At 35.8% G+C, this 14,614-nt stretch overlaps 1 protein-coding gene across 5 annotated transcripts in view; it reads right to left on the bottom strand.

The window, feature by feature from the left end:
* Window positions 1–11,264: 11,264 nt before the first annotated feature.
* The window catches only part of LOC126248704 (ecdysone-induced protein 74EF-like), a 737,945-nt gene continuing 734,595 nt past the window's right edge, over window positions 11,265–14,614 (bottom strand). For 4 of the 5 annotated variants that reach the window (XM_049949991.1, XM_049949990.1, XM_049949994.1 and 1 more), the window contains one exon: window positions 11,266–14,480. In XM_049949991.1, coding sequence (XP_049805948.1) covers window positions 14,372–14,480 — 109 coding nt within the window. In that variant the 3' untranslated portion in view covers window positions 11,266–14,371. Of the gene's footprint in view, window positions 14,481–14,614 lie in introns of all 5 variants that reach the window. The other variant, XM_049949993.1, reaches the window with a different exon arrangement.

The following is a 14,614-nucleotide window of genomic DNA, read 5'->3' as shown; positions in this document are numbered from 1 at the left end:
AGCTGCATCAAACCAGTCTCTGCACTGAAGACTACAACAACAACAACAACAACAACAAAAATAATAAAAATCCTTCCTAGCTCAAAGAAAATATGGAGGATAATAGTTTTCAATGATGAGGAAAAGGCTGCAAAGCTTTTGGTTAAACAAAGGAGGGAGAAAACACTTATAGTTATCCATGTACCAAACCAATTATATTTTGTAAAATCTGAGTATAAATTGTATAAATGGAAAAAATATTTACATGCAGCATGAAATATGTGTCAGAAGTGTGAAATAATAACTATTCAAAATATTTAGAACTGTTTGTGAGAGTCAATGCTTGGTTATCAATCTACGAGACTATGCCCTCTGAGCTGCGATTGAGATGAACACTATTGATTTCCTGGATTCTTCGATAAACACAGTTAAACAAATTCTGATAATTATATGGAAAAGGAAGTTGTAAAATTATGAAGTTTATTTCAAGTAAACATGGAAAGGAGACGTTGCTAATAGGTTGTACTATAGACAAATTTGTAGCTTCTTGCTATCCTCTAAAATGCTGTGCATAAAACCAATCTGTCATGTTTCATGCAAACTACAGTTTATCATTTTGAGCAAAAAAAGACAGAGTCACATGTCCAGTTGATGAATTGTATGACACATTCATATACAACACCAATAAGTATCAGTGGGTTACTGTTTCTGCAGCTTTAGATCTGTCTTCAGGAACCTCATTGCAAATCAGGTCCAAGAATGTAACAAATTACTATATAGTTACAAAGATGTTGTAATCAACATAACAGAATCTTGAATAATGGGAGAGAATAATTTTCAGTACTGCATCATTAACCTCTTCTTACCAGCTGCAGAAAATAATTCATTGTTCCTGGCTCGGACACAACATTACCTATTTCTTTAGGAGGAGTATAAAAACACATTTATAATTTTGATTCCACCTAGAACTAATAGTGTGATTCAGTCCCTAAATAAAGACATTTTTCGACTGTGTAAAGCAGTTTTCAGAGAACTGTTGGACAATATATTTTCTGATAGCTCTTTGTAGTCTCAGGTTTATCAGTGTAACAGCACTGTTAAACTTCAGTTTTTGTGAATTGTCAGTTTGCATCATCAGGTTCATGAATTTGGTCAAGTGTGCCTGGTACACAGCACAATATGCAGAACAATAGCCATGACCATGTCTTACTCCATCTCTCTTCTGTCTAAATAAAAGTGGTAATTATTGTGAAGCACCTGAATTCATTAATTTCTGTTTTATCTGGCACACCTTGTGTAAGGAAAATGTTTGTTTTCATAATCCAGTAAACACTTTGCATTTTTTAGATGACTACAGTTAATGAAGAAGGGATGCTTTATTGATAGTAAAACACGAATTATTGAAACATTATCACAAGAGCTCTGCTACAGGAATGTTTATAAAATATTTCACGTAAATAAATTAAAGTCTCGACTGATGGAAGTCATCTGTAATGTAACATAATAAACTGCCTTGACTTCTTTTCCTCTGCCAATTACTTGTATGGTAATTACATCTGCAACAGAATAGCTGGCATTATGCCCTGCAGGTTATTCAAAAAATTACTAATCGGAGACATTTTTATATGGTTTAACTGCTTAAAATTCATGTATGTGCACTTGGGACTTAATGTTATGTGCTGCTTTGTTGTCCTGGCATGGTTGTGTCTGCTTATTTGTCAGATTGCTTGCTAGGCAGAAAGAGCTGTACAAACTACTGTTATAAGTGGTTCTTTGTGTGACAAAACTGAGTACATTTAATTTTTTTGATACTTCAGTGCACCTTTGCAACTAAAATTTTGACAGTGGATTTCTTTTGTGTGTGATCTTCCTGTGTGAAAAATTTCAGGGTAGGTTTTAACATGTTGGACTGAACCATTCCCTTTTGGGAATGCGATTTATGGATTCACTCACCCCATGTTAAAAGCAATAAATACCAACACAGTGCTGCCCGGTATTTTGTGTGGCCTAAGTAAAGCATTTGACTGTACCAATCACAAGATTTGCCTAGATATCTGAGGTTTTATGGGACTGGTGATATAGGCAACCAATGGGTAGTATCATATCTGACCAAAAGAATGCAGAAAGTTGTATTTAGCAATTCAAAAAATGTAGTAGGGGAGATTATTCTGCCTGGGTAGAAATCACATATGGTGATCCCAAAGGCTCAATCCTAAGATCACTGTTGTTCATTATACATCTAAATGATCTTCCATCTAATATACAACAAGCAGAATTACTTCTTTTTGTGGATGACACTAGTATTGTCATCATTCCAAGCATACAGACCGCAACAGAAGAAACTGCAAACAATGTTCATAAATGTATCACTGATGATTTTGCAAATAGTCTCATACCAAACTGGTCTAGATCAGTGATATGTGTAACATATGGCGAGGAAATAATAAATAGGGTCAAAACTTCAAAATTCTTAAGTGTACATATTGATGAGAATTGAAAATGGAAAAAGCACATTTTGTAACTCCCACATCAACTCACTTCAGCCACAATTGCACTTAGGATAATTGAAAATCTTGGGGACAGAAAAACCAGTAAAGTTACATCATATTTTCATTCAGTAATGGAACATAGCACAATGTTCTGGGCTAACTAATATTTGAGAAAGAAAGTCTTTGTTGCTCAAAAACAAGCTGCGAGAATAATATGTGGTGCCCACCTATGATCATCTTGTAAACATATGTACAAGGAATTGGGCATTTTGACGACTAGTTCACAGTATATTTGTTCCCTGATGAAGTCTGTTATAAATAATACACTGCAGTTAAAAGAAACAATGATGTATGTAATTATAATATCAGAAGAAAAAATGATATTCATTAGTCCACGTTGGTACAAAAGAGGTGCACAATGCTGATAATATTGCAACTAAAATTTTTGATCATTTACCTAGTGATGTAAAATGTCTGGCAGACAGTGAAGTAAAATTTGAAATTGAACTGACAAGTGAAGGAAGGAAGTAATATTGTATTTAATGTCCTGTCAACATTGATGTCATTAGAGATGGAGTACAAGATTGTATTTCATCAAGGATGGGGAAGGAAACTGCCTTACCCTTTCAAGGGAACCATCCTGGCATTTGCCTGGAGTGATTTAGGAAAATCACAGAAAACATAAATATGGATGGCCAGACACAGGTTTTAACCATCATCCTCCCAAATGCGAGTCCAGTGTGTGAACCACTGTGTCACTTCACTCAGCCTCTCCTTTACAACTCCTTCTATTAAGTAGAAGAATTTCTATTACTGCAATGTATAAAATGTGGTGATAGGATTTACTAACTCACATCTGTGTGTCTTTTTTTAAATAAAACAAATGCTTGTAAATGATAAGCATATTTGCAAAATAATTTGTAATTTGAATATAAAATGACTTATTCCACATCATTATAATTTATTGTACAAATGATCAATGGAACATGACACTAACTACCTAACTAACTCATTTTACTTTTGACATGCTCTATGTCCTTCCTCAATTCCGTTGGAGATATAGATGTAGAAATTTTAATTTCATTGACTGTTCTATGCATTGCTTGTAGAGTGCTCTGTTTTACTGTTTCTTCTGAAGTACATTGAACAGTATTCTCTCCCACATTTAAAGATTAAAAACATCTACCATACAATTACCATTATTTATAATGGTTCCATTCTGATTAATTAGTGCTGATTAACAGTGTAGTGTCTTCTTTTTTTGTGTTTTTGTCCCATATGGGTGCAGGGCCAACATGGTTATGAATGGATTTGGCATATTTAGTTTTTAATGGGTGGACAGTTGCCCTTCCTGCTGCCACCCTGTTACCTTCACGACAGAAAATGTATACCCCAACTGTGAGTGTGTAGTGTTGTTCATGTGAAAGTGGGCAAAAGTTTTCTAAATGTTGGTGTAACTGAGGTGGGACTTGAGTACCAGCCTGGTATTCACCTAGAGGATGTGGGAAACCACCTAAAAATCATATCCAGGCTGGCCAACACACCAATTCTCATTCTTAGTGTGCTGGGTGGATTTGATCCAGAGTTGCTGCACATCCCTGTCCTGGCAGTGATGCCTTAACACAAACAGCTATCTGGGTGTGTGTGTAACACAGTATAGTGGGTTAAATAGTGTAATCTAGTATGGTTACTTCAGAGTCCCTCTCTCCACAACATTGTGCATCAATTCTATGTAATAGTAAACATTAATCTGTTCCAATTTGAGTGCCATTTGGGCACCCTTAGGCAGTGGTGGGCAAAAAGTTGGGGCTGCTGGTATGTCAAATATGGGACCATACTGTCCTGGTCTCACACTTGCAGGTAGCTGTGGCCAAGTGGTATGTACATGTACAGATTGTGTACAGTAGAGCTACCTGGTGGATAGCCTATGTTATCTGAACCTGCCCACAAACGAGCTGATGCGCACTCCCCAGCCTCTTCTAGGTGGTCAGCTTTAAATGTGCTGAGCACAACACTGATTTTTTCTTGTAACTTCTATTAATATATTGCAGTACTGTTTACAATAGGACAGTATAAATTCTCATTCCATCTTCCTTAAACTTCCTCTTTCAGAAAACATTCTGTTGCCTGTAATGAATCAAGTTTTCTTTGGTGATTTCCTTATACAGCTTCAATTATTTTCTGGGGTAAATTGTTTTCATAATTGAGCACTACCTAATACAGTTATGCTTTAAATTTCATAACAACATTACTTTAATTGTAAACTTCACCCCCAGTCAACAGCTCTTAAACATTTTTTTGAGTGTTCTATTCTGTCATTAATCAACTTTGTTGTTTTCTTTGATTGTTTCTGAAATGTGCTTGTAATCACATTGTCTAGACTGGGTTGAGTTACAAGATGCTCCTAAAAATAATAGGCGCTGAGACAATTTTTATTACAATGTAAACACATAAAATCATGAAAATAGCACCCAAATCTTAATTTCCCATCTCTTGGCAGCTCACTGTTCTGTCAGTTTCCTCACAGAGCATTTTGATATTTGTGCCTTCTGATTTTAATTCTCATTAAGCGAGGTGATGCAAGGGACCTATAACAGATAAGTCTTTACAACCATTTATATTAGGGTGTATTTCATAGAGCTAAACCAAAATACACCTCTAGAGGGAAGATGAGTCTTGAAGCGTTTAAACTTATGGGATTTACAACTGATGCTTATTGGTCTCTGTCTAAGATTCTGATATACTAAACTGGATAAGGAATGGATCTACAGTTGTTCTAAAGAAGATAAATAAACAGTCACTTCAGTACCTGATTTTACCCTGTATCTTACAGGTCACATACTAGCAATTCTGACTTGTGGTAACATTCACATTTTTTACATGTGAAAAACAATTCATTACCAAATACTCATAAGCACAAGGAAAAAACAGTTTTGTTGTAATTTGAGAAAAGTGTTTAATTTGGAAGTCTTTAACCCATAAGACTTCAAAACCAAGGCAAGATAAAACTGGCAAGCAGCATCGTTCTCAGATCTAATACCAACCCTGTTACGTAAACCCTGCAGTGTTACTTCCTCTGACTTATTTCTTACATAATAGCAACAATGAAGAAAAAAAAATACAGAAATTCTGACGTATCTTTCTTGCCTTGTACCATCTGCAGATGGAACAGACAGTGGGAAAAATGATTACTGTGCACCATGTACCCTCTGCTACATAGTGTATGGAGGCTTTTGGAGTAGAAACAGCTACTTACCAGCAGTCACCAATATTAACAACTTGAATCCCAAGAACTGTATAGTCAACAAATCTGTTAACAGATTCTAATGTGTTGAAAATGTTACAACTGTAACTAATTATCTACATCTGCTACATATATCTACATACACACTCCACAAGCCACTGTATGATGTATGGTGGAGAGTACTACATAAAACTACTAGCTCTTGCCTTTCCAGTTCCACACTAACAGAGTGAGGGAAAATGACTTTCAATAAGACTGTGTAGATCCTAATTCTTCTCATCTTATCTTTGTGGTCCTTATGTGAAATGTACATTGTTGGCAGTAGAATCATTCTGCAGTTGGCCTCAAATGCCAGTTCTCTAAATTTCTTGTATAGTGTCCGCAAAAAGAATGCTGCCTTCCCTCCAGGAATTCCCATTTGAGTTCATTAAGTACCTCTGTAACACTTGTCAGCTGACTGAACCTATTAGTCACAAATCTAACAGCACACCTCTGAATTGCTTTGATGTCTTCCCTTAATCCGACCTGGTGGGGATGCCAAACACTCAAACGGTACTGAAGAATTGATTGTACTAGTGTTCTATATGCTGTCTCCTTCACAGATGAGCTACAATTTCCCAAAATTCTCCCAATAAAATGAAATCAACTGCTTGTCTTCCCTACTATGGTCCTAATGTGCTCATTCCATTTCATATCACTTTGTAACATTACACTTAGATATTTAACTGGCATGACTGCATTAAACAGCACACTAATAATGCTGTATTCAAACATTATGTGATTGATTTGCCTACTCATCTGCATTAACTTACCTTTTTCTACATTTAGAGCAAGCTACCATTCACCTCACCAGCTAGAAATTCTGTCTAAGTTAGTCTGTATCCTCTTACAATCACTCAATGATGGTACCTTTCCCTACACTCACAGCATCATCAGCAAACAGCGATAAATTGCTGATCACCTTGTCTGTCAGATCATTTATGTGTATAGAGAATAGGGGTCAAATCATATTTCCCTGGGGCACCACTAACAATCCCCTCGTTTCTGAAGAACATTCATTGTTGAAGACAACATACTGGGTTCTATTACTTAAGAAGTCTTCAAGGCACACACATGTCTGGGAACCTAATCTGTATGCTCAGACCTTTGTCAGTAGTCTGCAGTAGGGCACTGCATCAAATGCTTTCTGGAAATCTAGGAATATGGAATCTGCCTGTTGCTCTTCATCCATGGTCTGCAGGATACCACGTGAGAAGCTGAGTTTTGCAAGAGTAATGCTTTCTAAGTGCTTGCTGATTTATGTACAGATGCTTTTCTGTCTCAAGGAAATTTATTACATTCAAAATCAGAATGTGTTCAAGAATTCTGCAGCACACTGATATTAAGGATATCAGCATGTAACTGTATGGGTTCATTCTTTTACCTTTCTTACATACAGGAGTCACTTGTACTTTATTTCCTGTTGCTTGGGACTTTGTGCTGTGTGAGATATTCATAATAAATGCAAGCTAAGTAAAGAATCAATACCACAACTCTCTGTAAACCAGTTGGTATTCCATCTGGACCTGGCAATTTATTTGTTTTCAACTTTTTCAGTTTCTTCTCTAAACCACGGCTGGGTCCATTTGATAAGAAGGAAGTTCTGGGTTTCATACCCTGTCATATCATATTGATTAAAGGCTGTAAGCAAATCTGACTGCATAACGATATTGTAGGCAATCAACTGTGGCTTCAGAATCAACCATCTTGACATTTAACTAAAGTATTTTGTGAAACTTCCAATGGGAAATGCCACAAGTATTATGTTGTACACTACGAAGTGCTTTACTCCAAAAATTATAGGAATTCAAGATTAGAAACATATTACTTCTTCTGATTTACAATCTCTCTTCACGCACACCATCGGCAAACTGGGTAAATGATTATTGTACAAAATATAACCCCTCCCACAGAATGTGGAGAGGCTTCCAGAGTACAGATACAGATGAAACCATAAAAAATATGAAATGTCATTGCCCGACAGAGAACTATTTGGCATATGGTCTATTACTGCCTGTACCATTAGTGGGTCCAATCACTATGTTGTGACTGCACACTACTTTCCAAAACAGGATTCAACTGAGAATAATAAAAAGGATATAAAGTTGACAGACTCTCTCTCTCTCTCTCTCTCTCTCTCTAACTTCTAAAACTTGGTAAGTCCATGGCTTTAGCAGTGAAGTGATGCTATATGTCTTTTACAATTCTAAACAGGGAGTTGTGAGAAACAGAACATATTACAAGTACTCTGTTCAAAAGAATTTGAGCAACACATGTATCAACATCCAGTACGTTAAACCTATTTTGAAGCACGTGGTACCTGTGGTCTTACTGCATGGCTTGAGATCTTTCTTTTGAGTGTAGGCAACAGTTAAAATTGTTCACCATCTATTGGCTATGTCATGTATTACAGTGTTAGGTGACCCCTCAGAAGGAAGTGAGTACTGGTGTCCCAGTGTTATCTAGTGCGGTACACAGATGGCACTTGTCATTTGCGGATCTTGTATTCAACCAGGTACACACAACGTGACATCTTAATGCAATGCAAGTTATACGGGCGGTCTGTTTGATCCAAAAAGGATGGACTTTCACTTATGTTGCCTCTCCAAGTGTCATCAATAGGTTGTGCACACATTTCAGGAAAACAGGTAAATACACAAGGTGGGTTATACAGGGTTGCTGACACATTCATCTCAAGGTGAAGAACAATATCTGGCTAACTCTGCATTGTGGCAGCATAAAGCTACTGCCAGAGCACTGCAAGACGATCTCCAAAGGGCCACTGGAGCAGCTGTGTCTGAGGAGACTGTAATAAACCGGTTACAGTAAATGACCTTATGATCCAGATGTCCTGTTAATATGTGGATACCCCTGGTGAGTGGTATTGCAAGAATGTTGTCCAGGAAATCTGCAGTAATCCAAGGTTCTGTGATGTTGTGGGGAGGCTTCAGTGTTGACAGCCATATGGTTCTTGTCACCTTACCACCACAAACTACATCAAACAGATCTGTTAGACCATGTGGTGGCTGCCACATACAATGGTGGTACTATATTCCTTCTAATGCCAGGGCCCATGTGATGGGCATCAGCAGAGATCTCTTATGAAGCATGAACACTGAAGTACTGTAATGATGCTGAGTCCCAACCTAAACCCAATTGTGCACATGTGGGGCATGCTTGGCAAATATATTTGTGGTGATCCTGTTCCACCACACCTTGTCCAAGAACTCTCATAGGCTCTCACTGAATAATGGGAACAGATACCACAGGGTCCGTTGTCTCATACAGAGCATGCCATGTAGATGTCAGTCAGTGATAACTGCTCACAGGGGGCATACATGTCATTGAAGCTCTTTAAGTCCACTTTGTTTTTGACACCTTTTGGATATCGCAGTTCTTTTATGTAAACATTCAAGGAAGTAATGACATTTTGTTGTGCATGTAATTTTTGAAAGATCATGTTCCCCTAATTTTTTTGAGCAGTATATATGACGCTCTATTCTAATCTCTTTCTATGTTCATGTGAGAAATGGATGGTATAAACCTTAAAAATTGCTTTTAAAGTTGAGTTCCTATTGATAGACAATGTACCATGTCTATGTAGCAATTCACCAATTTTCAAAATAGTTTAATTTGTATTCCAACTATTGCCTCACCCTCCTTAATTCCAAGACCTCACAAGTGTAACTCTTACTTTCTCTGTAAGTAGTGTTCATGTAAGGAAAGCCTAGTTGATGTCCTAGTGAAAACATTCTTTTGCAAGTGAATTCTTATCCATATCACAAATATGTAAATCACTATACAAGAAAACTATGCACAGAGAAGCTATTAATTTCTTGATAGCAAAACAATTCACAGCTGATTTCTTCTGGATGACTACACAGATACCAATAAGTCAACACCTTTCTTTAATGCAGCACACCTGTCTAGGAATAATTTTGAAATCTTGTTTATGTGCCTATCAACAACTCATCACCTCTACTTTTCATTGAGATGTTACTGTTACCACTAAATTTTTAAGCTCCACCAGAACCTTCCATACTATATTTGTATAATTTTTGACACATATTAAGTGGAATTATTCAACATTATGCACTTATTGTAAATGTTTCCAAGAATGAAAAAGATCTAGCAGGAGGATGTGATGTTCAATTAAGAAAAGGTATACCTATGGATAGCAATTTTCCCACGATGAATTCACACTGGAATTGAAGAAAGACATCAACGTGTATTTGAATATACCTTGGATAATGGTTAAGGACCAACCCCAGTCACTTTGAGTCACAGCATATATAGCTAATTATGTCATCAGGTAAATACATTTATGTTCCACACTGTCAGGGTGATCATATTAAAAACTTAAGCTGATGTCCTGCCAGAACCATAACGCCGGCCGCGGTGGTCTAGCGGTTCTAGGCGTGCAGTCCGGAACCGCGCGACTGCTACGGTCGCAGGTTTGAATCCTGCCTCGGGCATGGATGTGTATGATGTCCTTAGGTTAGTTAGGTTTAAGTAGTTCTAAGTTCTAGGGGACTGATGACCTCAGAAGTTAAGTCCCATAGTGCTCAGAACCATTTGAACCATAACGGCTGTTGTATGTCAGTCTGCATTCAATCGTTATTTGTTGTGTCGTATATGTAACTGCATAAACAGAATAATAATTTTGTTTAGTGTTTGTCATGTGTAAAAATAAGTTATCTTTGTGATATATGTCTGAATTCTATTTCTTTAATGTGGTCTTTTAAATTTCAGTAAAGGTTTATATCACAGCTAAAGGTCTTTCTCCAGCAGTTACAGCATCTTGGCACCTCATAGTATCTACAGTAACTTGACAAGTGCCTCATGTCATTGTGAAAGTTCTCTAAATTGGAATATGAGTATTTCAGTTATCTTCACAGCTGAAATTTGAAGTCCAGTACTAATGTGATGTCATCTCCAATGATGATCATTGCAGCAAGAAAAAAGTGTGTGTGTTTTTGTGTGCAGTCATAGCAACATATGCGACATTCTGGTAACATTTAGAGAGAATGATCTACAAGAAAAAGAAATCCCATACCGAAAATAATTCTCAAGCTACACAAAGCACTGCATCTGGTAGACAATGGGCTTTTGAAGCCATTTTTTAGCTGACCTAAAATATGTAGGAAATATATCTGGCATCTGATGAAATGAAAGTAATATAGTGCCATTGGATAAAAAAATGAATTGAGAGTTTGTGTGCCCAGATTTAAATTGGGATTGTGAAATATGTATTTTCTCATTTAATACTCATTTGCAGTATAGTTCAGACAATGCCCAACATGAATTTCTTCTTTACACTGTTAATGTTTGTACTGTAACATCCTTGAACATTATGTTTATACAAGTGAACTTATGTTTTTGCACGCATTTGAAACATTGAAACATTGTCTGGTATAACATTTATTTCACTTTATGTAAAAGTCTCCATTTAAACTCCGTAACTTGAGTACAACATACATATATATATTTATATATATATATTTATATATTATAGAATACATTCTACATTTCACATAAAGATGCATTTGTTGCAAATCTGTAACTTTATTTACAATGCACAAATGTATAAGAAAATATCACCAAACATTTATTAATTATGATAATCCTTTGTACATATTACGTCTCTCATCATGCAGTATTATATCAGATATTCTTTCAGGATATCTAATCTTTTCTTTATGTGCTGGAGAGAAAAAAAATGCCCATACTACAACAGCTTCACTTATGGGAATTTTCAGATCTTTAGAAAATTTGCTACAATGTCTCTGTCTTCAAATCCTTACAAAATAAGAATTAAGAATACAGGAACATTGTAAGGATATCATATACAGTGTATGACAAAAAGAGCTGAGAAACAATTTGATATTTTGTAACACTGACTTTTTATATATTCCCAAGTGCGCTGGGTAGTGTGTGAAATTATTAGCTCTTGGACAGTCCAAATAAAATATGCATTTTAATTCATTATCAATATATGAGAGAGATAATGTTGGAAGTTAGAATGAAGTTTCATTTCCAAAACATCACAATTTCAATGGACGCAAATTTAGATCCCACGGAGATTCTGAATTCCATGAAAAATATAAAATCAAAAAACTGCAACAGTGCAATTTAGAAAAGAAACTGCTCTGGCCTATTAACATTACACTAGTATCGCAGTCAGTCACTTGCCACTGGCAATAAAGGAGTGGACGTACAGGATACTGAGCAAATATTTTATCACTGCTGTATTCACAATCTAACAATGATCAGTTTCATTGCACACCCTCTGACACAGCAGAGTATTTACCGGAACTACAAACCATTTACAAAAATGGATAAAAGAAGACATAGTTTAGTGGGGAAATTTTCTATCAGATGGGAGAAACAGAGGGGGGAGGACTGTTACCACATATTTCTGAACTTGCCAAAGCAAAAAATCTCTTTTGAAGCTAAGATGTGAAAAGTAGTTTGGTTGACAAGAGAGAGCCAAAACTAGTGGTTCAGAACCCCTAGCCTTATACAACACAAGTAATTTAAAGAAGAGACATGTAATTTTGTTTTCACATTCTGTATTTTGCTTCCCCTTAAACAAGATTGTGTGTAACTTAAGATGACTCTCACTGCTTTCTCAACTCAGCTTTGGTTACCTTGTAGACTGTGTAAGATTTCCGTTAATACAATAATGATTACTGACTCTCTTTTTATCCATCTTTATTCCGGTTTGTAGTTTCCATTTTGATCTTTTTCATTTAGAATATTAGTGATATTTGTATTCAAAACTAGAAATGTCCTGAATATTTTCACATGTAACAGTATACATGTGCTTGACATAAGGAACTATGCAAAATAATTTTTCCTGTGAAGACTTTTATCCACTCCTTGCATCTTTTAAAATTTCAGTAAGAAACATACACAGTGAGACTTAATTCTACAAAACACCGGGTATTAATTATGATTTATGATGTGTTTGAACCATCATATTGGCATATATATTAAAAAAGGAAAACAAAGAACAACGACAAAGAAAATACGTCAGTTTTCTTAAATAGATCATATTGCAAATTATGGAAAATGTTAAAGGAACAAAAAGTTACGGGGCATGTACTGACATTCCGTGTCTTGGCAATAAAGCTTATGACACATACCAAATCTAGCTGAAATTAAATATGTTCTATGAGACTGTGTTAATCAGTGGAGAATCAAACACTGAGTTAACTCATTTCTCTCAGAAGACTCTCCACACCAGGAGACAGCTGCACTTATGAGTATCAAACTGTACAGCAATAGCAATCAGCTCTGCCATTTCCCCTCAGACCCTTTAAGCAATTTCAAACTGATGTAACACTGAAACGTACTGTCCAAAAACCTTAAACAGCCAAAACATGTGTTGAACAAGTTTTAAAATATTTGTATAACAGTACTACTGTAAACTGTTAAATACACATCTAATTGATACATTCTTCACATCACACAATCTTTTGATACAACACCGAACACGTAATTTCAGAAAAAGACATCAAATTACTATAAAGACAGAGTTTTTAAATATTTCAGGCAGCACATGAATTAAAAAGCTGTATTTATTACCATTCATTATACTATGTATTTAACACAGATGAAACACAGACACATTTAATATTGTTCCACATTTATTTTCAGTATGAAGGAATAAATTAGAAATGATTATGACATCAATTTTTAAATATTATTTCAAATATGTGAAAGTCATCTAGTCTGAGGAAACTGATATTATGCAGCATGGAACGAGTGCTCTCAAAAAATGAAGAAGAAATTTAAGTACAAAAGCTCTAATATTATAGTCATGTCCTGAAAGGCTGCATATTACACAATAATACTTGTCATTGTATACTGGTTGCCTGCAGAACCACTGTGCAATTGAATCATGAAGATATACATTTATATGTACAGCACACAGATGAGTTTCAAAATCATGACAGTTTACACATAAGCCCCACAGCTGCTGAGACTATACAAATAAATATTTTACACAGCAGTACTTAGTCTGTTGCACACAATAAGCAGAGGTTGCACACACACAGACAGCAGACTTTCTTTTTAGATTTTTTAAAATCTATTCAAAATACATGCACATAGTTATGCTTCAGTCTGTCATTAACATTTATTTAAAAATCACAAATGAAGGTTCATGTGAATTGTTATTTGTGTGATTATGAACATAATAAGATGTTGTTTAACATATCTTTATATTTTACAGTTCTTAAAGAGTTTCATGAGTATGCCATTGCATGCCATATTTCACTTCACTGCAGAGTATGGAGTGAAGGTAACATATCTCTCAGAGATGCTGAACAAAGAGCTTCATAAATTAATCTTGGAGTACAATTGGACCTCTTCTTGGGTGACAGCATTACTGTCCTAACCAAAGGTGACTCCCAGCACCAAACACTTATAAAAATAGGGTACTTTACACCACCAGCACTGTTCCTGAGATCTTTTCAAAAATAATTACAAACAATTCCTCACTTTTCATTCACTGAAAATATTTGTAGCTATCCTGCATATCATCACAGAAGATGTCCAGCAGAAAAATAATTCCAAATCACATTAAGTTACTCTGTATATACAGTCCAACTGGTCACGCTCCCGTACAGTCAATCTCCACTATGTCCTTGGGAACATCAACAAACTGGTAGACGAGTCGCTGGCCATCAACTTTTGCCAGGATGCCCCTCTGGTAATAATACCTGTAAGATAAAAATATGCATTGGTGACAGTTAATATTTCTGTATTATACTGGATAACATATGCAAAACTAATTTACAAACCTTTAAAAGTTGGCTTTTAGTAATCTATGTAACACATTTTCCTCTACTTAATT

The sequence above is a fragment of the Schistocerca nitens genome, chromosome 3 (assembly GCF_023898315.1).
Source record: "Schistocerca nitens isolate TAMUIC-IGC-003100 chromosome 3, iqSchNite1.1, whole genome shotgun sequence".
Lineage (NCBI taxonomy): Eukaryota > Metazoa > Arthropoda > Insecta > Orthoptera > Acrididae > Schistocerca > Schistocerca nitens.
Note: the sequence above shows the minus strand (reverse complement) of the source record. Positions and strands in the feature narration are given on the sequence as shown.